At 48.4% G+C, this 11,024-nt stretch overlaps 1 protein-coding gene across 1 annotated transcript in view; it reads left to right on the forward strand.

The window, feature by feature from the left end:
* Window positions 1–3,476: 3,476 nt before the first annotated feature.
* Window positions 3,477–11,024, forward strand: part of CCDC12 (coiled-coil domain containing 12) — a gene marked incomplete at its 5' end in the record, with an annotated part of 14,628 nt that continues 7,080 nt past the window's right edge. The window contains one exon of the mRNA XM_009707181.1: window positions 3,477–3,547. Coding sequence (XP_009705483.1) covers window positions 3,477–3,547 — 71 coding nt within the window. The remainder of the gene's footprint in view (window positions 3,548–11,024) is intronic.

Raw genomic sequence — 11,024 nt, forward strand, 5'->3', positions numbered from 1 at the left:
TAAGGCTGCAAACACTTTAATTGCCTCTTTCTGCTGAAGGAATTGAAAGTTCAGCTTGCTTATACAGTGGGGAAACCCCAGCATTTTGGGTGAGGAAGCATGGAAAGCAGAGGAGGGAACTTCTCCCAAGCCTGGCTGGGCGCTGCTAGCCATCCACCCCACGTGCTGCCCGCTGCAGCGTAAAACCGTCGAGAAGCGCTTGGAATCAGCCACAATTTATACGTGTGTTTAGAAACCCGTGACGGCTCTTTGCACGCAGCATCTAGAGTAAGCCACTGTCGTCTTATAACGCTGCCTTTTTTTTTTTTTCCGACTCGTGTGAATTCAAGCGCTTGAAGGCAGCGGAGGAAACCCTCGTGGTAAGCTGCGGGCAGGGAGTGTGTGCAGGGGGAAGGCAGCGCAGCCCGGCTGGAAATGCAAGCAAAAAACTTGGTGATCGGAAGAGGAGCAACGATTCTTCTCCGCTGCATTCATCAAATATTGCTTTAGACCCCCCCTTTTTTTTGTAGAGTTGGTGACGAGGTGTCTCTTTGCAGAGCTGTGAGCGTTCCCGACGCTGCCGGAGGTTTGTGGCCTCTGCCCCGTGGCTGGGGGTTTTCGTCACTTTGCTCATGAAACCGAAATCTTGTTTACAGACGGTTTTGCAAACAGGGAACCAGCATTAATTTCTCTTACTGGGGGTGGCGGTAGGGGGGAAGTCTGCCCACAGACATCCATTTCAGACCTCGTTTGTGTTCCAGTTGTACGCTGATCTATGTGGTGAATCCTGATTAGCGGCGGATGATGGCAGGGAGTATAATTTAGAGGGCATCGTCCCCTTGAACAGTGCTGCAATCCTCATTATCCTCTATTCCCTTCTGCTGAAGTACAGGAGGGACCATATCTCGTTTTTTCCAGCTCAGGACATCCCCAGGGAAACTCTTGCACCCGTTCTCGCCTTGCTCCGCGCTGTCCGAGAAGGTGCTACGAGGAGAGCTGTAGCAGAGAAAAAGTCCCTGGTTGATGGCACTGCAGGACTTGTAGCATGGAGTTGCATTTGCTGGTGGTGTCCTCGATTTTTTTTTTTTTTCCTAGGAATATTACCAAGACTTTAGAAAATATTCAGATGGTAATGGGGAATAAATTGGAAGCGGGGATTTTGAGCAAGCTGTAGAGGAGTGGTAGGATTTCAGTATGAAATTATTTCAGCATACGGGGAAAAGAAAGGTTTGCAGCACTGCAAAGAGCGCAGGCTTGCGGTGAGAACAACAGCCGCGGCTTGATGTGAATATTTTTGCCAAATCTCTCTTTAGCATTTCTGAACCTGCTTATAACCCTCCTGGATAAAGTTCTAGCAAGAATGAGGGGAATGCAGGCTCTACGCGCGTGAGCTGAAAGTATGAAGAGATGAAAGGAATGAGAAGGGACTTCGAATGCAAGAAGGTACTTCCCACAACTGTAAATAACGTGGAAGGGTGTCTAAATATTACCTAGCACTAAGCTCACACCAGAAAGTTACAGCAGGCTACCTCTGCTCTTATTCAGCCAACCTCACGGTTTTTATTGAACAAGAAACGTCCGTGCAAGTGTCACAAAATTACCATGAACTTAAAAATAAAATTGCAAACAGGGAGTTGAAACTGAACTCAATATTGGATTTAGGAATGATTATTATTTTTTTTTTTTCCCTAAAAAGACAGGACCATTTTGCTTGCCCTTTGATCAGGAGCTGAACCCGAACAACTCCAGTCACTGGTGAGCCTGAACCAGAACTGAGCTGTTTCTTGGCTCGCCTCCCTGTTTGCACGTAATCTAATTTTTAACTCAGGTTGCAGAGTAGAGTTTTAAAGTTTATGTAGTCAAGATACATGTGGTAAGTAAGCTGTTCACTAGGGAAACCATTCTGGTCCTTTCAGAGGTTAGGAATAAGTAGCTGGTAAATAATTTTGGTATCCTGAAGTTGGCTGTTAGATGTCTGAAGTCTCCAGCGAAGCTTTTAAGACGGCAAGCAACTAATCAAAGTAATTTCTGATCTGAAAGCAATATTGGTCGTGTGCGGGTTACAGCCAATTTTTGCAAAGCAATTTTCCAAAGCAAGATGTGAACCTATTTCAGGGTTGAAAAAAGACTTTGAACAGACTGCCCTAGAGGGCTTGATCTCTTTGAATTGGGCAAAAAAGTCTGGTAACCTTTGCGGTGCGATGAAAGGACATTTCTTGAAGATAGTTTCTCTGGTCTCTGAGCTGTTCCTGTTGAAAGGTAGATGAATGTTGGCACCACAGCCCCCGTGTGTTTGTGGCAGCCTGAATTGTAGCCAGATATTACAAATGCTGCGTTTTTATTACCAGGTAACTTGGGTAATACTCCTCCTGCAACCGACCACGCTCAAGGAAATAAAAACTTAATGTCCTATCTGCTAGCGCTGCCGCATTTTGCTTTTCATTTGGAGGATGATGGGGAAGTTCAATCAGAAAAGGAACTGCTTCCAAGGCAGTCGTTCATTCATTGCGTTTGCTATAACAATATACTCTGCAAAAAATAAGGGCAGATGTGGTTGCCGCGGAGCATACTTTGTTCAGCAGTTGAATGAAGTTGGTTAATCAGTGTGAGAACCAAACAAAATGCTTTCCAGCTCGTTATTGTTAATGTTTGATACCTGTGCCTGTCTGGATAATAAATATAATTGGTAACTCAAGTAATAAGCTGTTAGTGCCAGTGTCTGGGCAATGCAAAATGAAGCCTCTTTACAATACAGTAACACCCTGTTAAAGAGAAATTTGATTTATGTTACTGCACGGTGTTTCTGGAGCTGAAATTAAACCCTTTGTTGTGCTAATCGCTGTTTGATTCCTACCGTCTTGTTTTGCAACCCCTTTAAAACCTCCGAAATGATTACTTAGGAGAACGAAAAGGGACCTGTGCGAAGCCTGCTGGCACCGGCTTGCTCACTTCCTAAACTTTTATCATCTCTCCTGTCTGCCTAGAGTTCCCTTCAACCAACGCGGTAATATCCATCCTTTCTTCTGGATCTGGGAGCATGGGATTTAACATCAGGTCCCGGTGAAGGTGTGCGTGGCTGCTGGCTCTCCTCTGTTTTGCTCAGTGCTCCGATCTCCTTTTGCTCTGCCGTTTAACACCGTTTAACGTAATCCAAAGACAGGATGAGGTTTCTGAGCTCTGTTATTGATTGCAACTCGCTGTTTGCTCTCTGAATCGATGCAGTTACCCATAATAAGGGGGATATCGGCGCTGAGTGGTGTGATTGCGTCTGAGAAGAAAATTAAATTTTCCTTGCCCATCCTTACATTTGTTTATCATGCTATCTCTGCAAGCAGCATACTACAGGGAGAAAATCAGGCTTAATTTAAAGGTGTCGTAATTGAAAAGTCATTTCAAAGCTGTTTGCCCTGTGCCCTTCAGGAGGGTTTCTGGGCTGCTGTTTGCTCTCTGTCATTTCCAGAGAGACCAGGGCCTGACAGATCAACTTCTTCTTTCAGAATAAGGACAGCGGCGAACGTGAGAACAAGCAGCTTAGAGAAGATGACGAAGAGGAGACCGTCAAGCACAAGTAATTATTTATTTATTCCCACTTGTCTCTCTTGTATGTATTGTTCAGGCGCTGCTCTCCTGTTGGCTAATTAGGATCTTTCCTTTGCTTCTAACATGCAATTTATTTTTATTTTTGTAGTGTGAATTTGATCTCATCGTGTAAATGATCTGAGATGGGGGAATAAAGAGGAAAAGCCTGGGGCTGACTTGCAGCTTTTTTGGGGGCAGAGAGGGGAAGGTAGTGCTGGGAACTGAATTCGACAGCCCTTGCTGCCTCTCTGTGCCCTGCACGTGTGTCATTTTAAGTGTGAATTTTTTTTTCCCCCGTGAACGGAGGCCCGCAGGGTGCACGTGGCTGTTTAACCATGACCCACCGCTGTTCTCTCTTGTCACTGGAAAATGTGAGCACAAAACGAACCGAGGCAGGGTGTCACTCCTGGCAGGACCAGCTGACTCTGCACTTGGTTTTCTGCCGGTGATAACGCCATCAGGTCTCCTTTGGAGACCACGGGGGGTAAGGTTTGGTTTGAAGATGTGGGACGTGACCTTTTCTCATCGCTTTACCGGCTAGAAACCTCCTCTGTGGGAGGTGTGCATCAGAGATGCTGCTGCAGATGAGCATGTGTGCTCTGCTGAGAAAGTAGAGCAAAATCCTCACTGCTTCTTGGGAATAACTCCCGGCAAAAAATGCATCCCTTCTTGAGAACAGCCCGCCTGGATTTAGAGCTGGGAGTGCTTGAGAACCATCACCGAGACCGAACTTTGTAGGTGCCGTGGTTGGGTTTCGTGCTGGAAGAGGCACGAGGTCTGGGCTGAAGCTGAAACAGGAGCTGGAGATCTTGGAAATGAGGATGAATAATGAATCAACAGCTCTTGCTTTCCAGCCCTGCCACTCAATACGCTGCGTGGGGAGGTGATGCAGCGTGCGGTGGCCCGCTGACGAGGAGCATCAGGCCCGGGCTGTCTTTACCACGCGATGCACCGGCATTGTTGGGCTAGCAGCAATGCTCTGCTGCTCCCAAACTGGAATTCTGAATTGGTCCACTAAATCTCTGAGAAAAAAAAAAAAAAATACATTTTTTTTCTACTCTGTCTGACTTTCAGGCTGGAGATTGCTGCTTTTTAACCACTGCTGAGTGGCCTGGAGCATATCAGAGGTGACGTGGTTTCTTACCAAGTCTTCAGCGTCACTGCTGTTAAGTTGGTAAATCACTTTTTCCACCAACGCTTGTTTGTGAGCTCTCATCTTGTGGCGGGTTCAGCAAAAAGCGTTCCCCTGCCTGTGGGTGATGCCCTTGAAACTTCATTGAGGTTTGTTGTATGTAGAGACCAAAGGTGTTGAGTAGGAGCTCCCGTCTCCAGCGAGCTTTGTACTGATGCATGAAACTCCCCGCGGATGTGGGCACAGGGCTGGCTTCTCCTGAAATGCGTGGGAGTGATGCCTTTGGGGAGACAGCTTTTGGGGCAAAAAGCTTGCTTTCCAGATCGATTTTCCTGCAGGAGTCTGTAGCTCTTTGTCCGCCTATCCGACTGCAGCATGTTTTGTCGGGATCCAAACGTAACTTTGCAAGGCAAATTAGAGCAAGATCTGCTCTGCAGGAAATGTTTGAATCACAAATTTGGCTGCGATGGTCCTTAGCTTTTGCTTTACTTGTTGAATGTCCTTTTTCCGTCACCGGAATTGGTTGTGCATTTTTAACAAGATCTAGAAGGCTGGTGAGCCGATAACTTGATTTTGTCTTAGATTTTTATTTCCCAATAGCGTAGCTGAACTTTCAGCCCTTTGAAAAAGGGAACTGCTGTGCAGTAATGCCCTGTTGGCTGGTGGCAAAAGGTAAGCTGAGATCATCCACTGGCGTTTACCCTGAATTTGGGAAACGAGGGGTCCTGGTAACTGAAATCTGCCTTCCCTGCAAACCACTTTTTTGCACCCAAACAAGTGCCTCAATAGCTGCGCTGCTTTCTCAAGCTGAAAACCACCAAGAGCACGACACGGGGAGGGGAAATCTAGTGGTTCAGTAAATAATCCTGTAGCCCATACACAGGGTTTAGGTGCACTGACCGCCCTAAAAGCGAACAGCGGCCCAGGGCTTTCCTTGCAGGCTGCTTCTTTCTCCATCCCTGCAGCTGCACCTTCTGCCCGCACCCAAGACCATCCTTTATCCCCTGTAGGAAGGACAGAACCGCCGGGCGCTGGCTTTACTAATATTTTCTTGCTGCCTATGTGACGACACGCTTTTTGGCAGCTTCCTGTTTGTTTTCTGATTGACTCAAATCTCCCCACCCTCCCCTTTTTTTTTTTTTTTTTTTTTTTTTTTTTTTTTTTTTTTTTTTCACTCTTCAACTCAACACGATTCTGCCTGGGAATTTATGATAGATTCTTTTTTTTTTTTCTTTTTTTTTTTCTTTTTTTTTTTGTTCCTTGTTTTTATCTTTCACGCTGCAAGCTACCACCGCAGGAACAAGTGCTGACGAAACCCTCTGTGAAAACCCTGATACGCTCGCAGCAATTTCAGCTCAGGCTGTCTCTGATCTGAGCTCTCGGGAGGAGTTTATATCTGGAATTGCAAAAAGCTCGGGTTATTATTATTATTTTTTTTAACCAATTATGCTTAGCCCACTGACCAGGAAACACCTTCCGTCACGGCGCAGCCTGTGATCCACCTTTGCAAGGAACAGGGTGTGGGTGGACTTTGGCCCTTCTGCCCTGTTCCCGTGGAGGAAAAAAAACAGTCGGTTTGGGACGTGGGGATCTGCAAGGTGAGCGCCGTGTAAAGCCAGGGCTGGCTGGAGACAGGCATTGCCACCCCGCAGGGAGCTGAGAGGTGTTGAGCTTTGACGTTGGGCTGTAGTTCCACAAGCAGAGCTCATCAGAGATTTTAAAAGTATAAATAAAAATCCAAGGTAGGGCTTGGAGAGGGAGGGGGGGAAAAAAATAATAAAGTCTTCAACTTAACTAGAAATTAAGCTTCAGGGAGCTGCTGTTAATCAGCTGCTGGTGTTTCGACACTTAGTCATCCTTTAAAATTACAGCTCCGTGCTGTGCTGCTTGCAGAGATAAATTTCTGGGAGGAGCTGGGGGAGGCAGGGGTTGGGAAACGCGATCTCTCCCCTCGCAGTAGGAAGAATGTCACGGGGCAGGTCAAAACCACTTTTTTTTTTTTTTTATCTCTGCACAAAAAAATGTAGCAGCCAGTCTGCTCAGTGTTGGCTTTAGCTTGGCAGGACGGCCAAGGCAGTAGCAAGGATAACTGATAACAAGCTTCCTTACATCCTGTGGAGAGCTTAATGAAGAGTTTAAAAAAGAATAAAAAGAAGAAAAAGAACTATAATCAAATATGGGAGACGGCAGTGTTTGCATGTAGGCTGAGCTCGGTACACAGGGTGTATTCGATCGACATCTGCACGGACAGCTGAACCCCTTACCACTAGTGGCTTGTCCTGATGGACACTGTGCAATGAGTCGTCGTCATCACCATCATCATCATCCTAGAATGGTTTGGTTGGAGGGGACCTTAAACCCCCTCTCTGCCATGGGCAGGGACACCTCCCACCAGACCAGGTTTCTCCAAGCCCCATCCAACCTGGCCTTCAACACTTCCAGGGATGGGGCAGCCACAGCTTCTTGAGGCAACCTCTGCCACTGCCTCACCACCCTCACCGGGGAAAAATTTCTTCTTGATGTCTCATCTCAATCTGCCCTCTTCCAGTTCAAAGCCCTTGCCCCTTGTCCTGTCACTCCAGGCCCTTGTGAAGACTCAGGCTCCATCACCGCCCCGCATCTCCTGGGACCGAGAGTGTGTCCCCTCCATTGGGGAAGTGCTTGGCCCACGGCAGGAGGAGGTGGGCATGGGCAAGGCTGTATAGAGTCGCACCTTTTGCTCGTTGCTGGAGAAGGGAGAACAGGAGTTTAGATGGTTGAATCCACCTGGCTGGCAACCAGTGGGGTACTGACTGGGGAGATTTAGGAGCTGGCAGGATCTTGGCTCCATCCTGAAGATGCTCGTCCCCATTTTGATGCGGTGCAGAGCCCTTCTCCCCTCCAGAGCTGTGAGGATGCTGTGAACCTTCCCTCTGGTTAGAGCTGTGCCTGTCTCATTCTGGAGGAGATATCTGGGACATGATCTGCTTTTGCAGGGAAGACCCCGTGGAGCTTCAGCTGGTCCGAAACCTGGCTGCACCCTCTTAACAGAGGCTGTTGATATGTTCAACAAGTGCTGGGTGATCCTGGCTTTGCCTTGGACAGGTTGGGTGTCCCTCTGCCCCTCCCCTAGCAGCAGGGTGCAAGGGTGAGCAGCCAAAGGTGAAACCCTGGTCCCTCCTACCCAACCCTTGGCAATGAGTTCCCAGCATCTTCCCAGCAGTCCAATCTTTTTCCGTACGCGTTGCTGTGAATGCATCATTGCTCTAGCCGATCTAACCAAACCAGTCTAAACCCACAGCATTTTGGGTGTTGATTTTTGGATGCTTAGACCTCCATCTGACCTGCCTGTGGGAGAGCTCGTGGTGTGGTGCGGGGCAAGCCTGTAGGTCACCCTGAGCTTACCGGGAGCGTCTTTTTGCTCACAGACCTTGTGCTGGTTCTGTGCTGAGATGGTGGATCTGAACATGGTTACTGCAGTGCAGAGCTGCAGCAAAGTCATGGCTTAGTACTGTTTTGAGGCCGGCTAGGGAGAGATGTTGAGGTCCTGTGGTCATCCAGGTGCTACCAAGGTACCTTCAGAGCTTCTTTTTGGCTTGAGCCTCAAGGGTAGCACATCATTTTTGACCCACCACCAGCTGAAGAAGCTGGAGAAACCCCATAAGAACATGGGCAAGGTATGGTCTTGTACCAGCACGTTAAGAAGCGTAGCAAGGTCAAGGTTTGCACCTGGTGCTGTGTCACCAGCCTGGGCCTCACGCTGCAGATTGAGCGTGGGTTTTGTCCCAGTTGTATTTACTGGTGTTGAAGTTGCTCGTGTCTGCCCGGTAAAGCAGTGTGGGAGGTCGGACGGCCTCCTGGCATCTGCCTGTGTTTGAAGAGCTTCTCTTGCAGCCCTCCTCCTCGGGGGTACATCTCTCCCCATCCGTGGTCCCCCCAAGCAGCATGTCCTGAGAAACCAGCTGCCTCAGCAAGTTATGGGGGCTCGTAGCATTTGGTTTTTTGGCATTCCTCGAGTGCCTTTCGGCAGCCGTTCCGGGAGGAGGATGTGCTCTGACACGCTCAGCGATTTGAGCAGGAGCAGCCCTCTCCCAGCGAAAAGAGATTGCTCTTGGGAGGGTGGGTGCTGATGGGTCTCTGCCTCTGCTTGTTGCTTGCTCCTTTTCTGCCTTGGGCGAGGAATCCAGGAACAAAGGCATCAACTCAAACAATGGCTCTGGACCTCTGCGTTAGAGATGTCTCTATCCTACTGCACGAGAGGAGAGCCTTGACTCGCGTGGGGTGCGTTCGGGACGCGAAAGTCATTTCTTGGTTTCTAAGTCAGAGCAGATGCAGATCATCTCGGTGTGTATCTTGGGGGCTGGAAAGGTCACCGTACGCAACGAGGCAGCCTGGAGATGTCTGGACCATGCTTTCGAGCCAGCCCAGCTGTAGGGAAGTCTCCAGGAAGGCTGCAGGAGAAGGTGGTGTACCCAGATGTCAAAGCCGTCTGCAAGGGGGCAAGGTGGATAGGAAAGTGAAGTGCAAACTAAAAAAAGGGGGTTGTGAAATTAAGTCTGTGCCAGGATTGATTGTATGTGCTAGGTGACTTTGCAGTAGGTCGGTGAGGGGGTGACCGAGGGGATAAAAAGAGGGTATAAGAGTCCAAGCCTGAAAACTCTGCCCAAATGCTCTTAATCTGGTTCTTCCCATGGAGTCTGCAGATGGTTGGAAAGAGAGTAAGCTTGTCCGTCAGTTAAACTCACTGTACAGTGAATTCTCCCTGGCAAAAAAAAGTAGAGGACCTGTAGAAAAAGCTTGAAAATTACTTCTGCTCTGTGGTTTGCGATTGGAAACAGAAAAGGGAAGAGGCGCTTTGAGGAGAAGTGTTTGCAGCCCCTGAAGAGCATCTGAGTGCTGTCCCAGGGGAGACCTTCACCGCATGGCCCCACAGGTACCCCGGCATCCCTGCTCCTTTCAGGTTCTTCAGTAGCTTGGCCAGAGCCCCACATGGGCTCCCTCCAACTTGGGCCCCCAAACCTCCTGGATTGCTGCAGAAATCTGCATTGCTGTTCCTCGTTGTCTAAGTCCCTGCTCCTTCAAACCTTCTTGCCTTCACGAAGCGCATGATGGAGCAGAGGAGGGTCCACCAAACCACTGCTCCTTCAAGGATTTGAGACCTCCCTTGTATCTCCTGCAGCAGTTAATTTCTTTATTTTTTGAGTGTGGCTTCCCAGGACCACCCGGGAGTAAGGGAATTTTGGAGATGCAGAGAAATAAAAGGAAATTCTTGTGCTGGTTCCTCTTTAAAGGACAATGTGGAAATGCTTGCCCAGGACATTTGGTTTCAAGCAAGTTGGAATAGCTGTCGTAAAAATGGAAGGCTCTGAAAATGGAGGCTCTGGAGCAGCTTGGGAAGGTCAAAGGGCAGCACATTCTCAAACCAGATGGTATTTCTCCAGGGCTTTGGAAAAAAAATTGCCTGCAAGGGCTGAGATAGGGTTGAGAACACCCAGGACTTCTCTAAACTGCTTCTGAAGAATGGAAGGGCTCTACCATGACACTTCAAAAACAGTCTTCTGAGATCTGGGTGTTTGAAACCACTTAGTTTTAATGATGCAGCAGAGGAAGCATCTTTTTTTTTTTTTTTTCCTAGCTTCATCAAATACCTAGAGCCGATGCTGAGGAGCACAAAAGATGTTTAAGCAGAGTGACATGGAGGGCTTGAGGGAGGCGGAGAGGTGAAGAGCCGTGGAGGACACCCACTTCTGATCCTGGGCAGAGTAAGCAGGGTCTGCAGAAGCTGCTGGACTCTGACCTTCTGCTGGTACCTGTCCTGCTGAGGTCTGCTTGCCTCTTTCACCTCCAGAAGCACTAAGAAAACTGTACTGAGATGTCCTAGCCAGCTTTCCTTGGCTCCTAGCCTTGTCCTCAGAGAGGTAAAAATAGGAAGGTGCTCTTGAAGCAGTGTAGTCGGTGCAGGTCTAAGTGACTGTTTTGTGATAGTAACCACGGGAGCGAGGATGCTGTGACGTCTGAAGGAATCGCTGTTACGGGGTTTCTCGGCAAACCCATTCCCCGTGCTCCTAATGCAAGGACATCAGCATGCAGGCGCTTCACCAGAGGCTTAGAAAGATCCATTCGTCAATTGTATAAACAATGTTTGCTCCATAAAGCCCTTAGGGCTGGAGGAGTAAAGCAAAAAAAAAACCAACCTCGCAGACAACTTTGAGTGTCCTGTGTTTTGCATCGAGATAGTTCTTTGCATTCTGTGCATACCCTGCGTGCCGTGCCATTCCCAACCCACCTGCTGCAAAGAAAAGCTGACTTCTCGTCTTCTTCCCCAGCGAAGAGCTCCAGGTGCAAGTAGAAAGTG

The sequence above is a fragment of the Cariama cristata genome, unplaced genomic scaffold (assembly GCF_000690535.1).
Source record: "Cariama cristata isolate BGI_N322 unplaced genomic scaffold, ASM69053v1 scaffold17010, whole genome shotgun sequence".
Taxonomy (NCBI): Eukaryota; Metazoa; Chordata; class Aves; order Cariamiformes; family Cariamidae; genus Cariama; species Cariama cristata.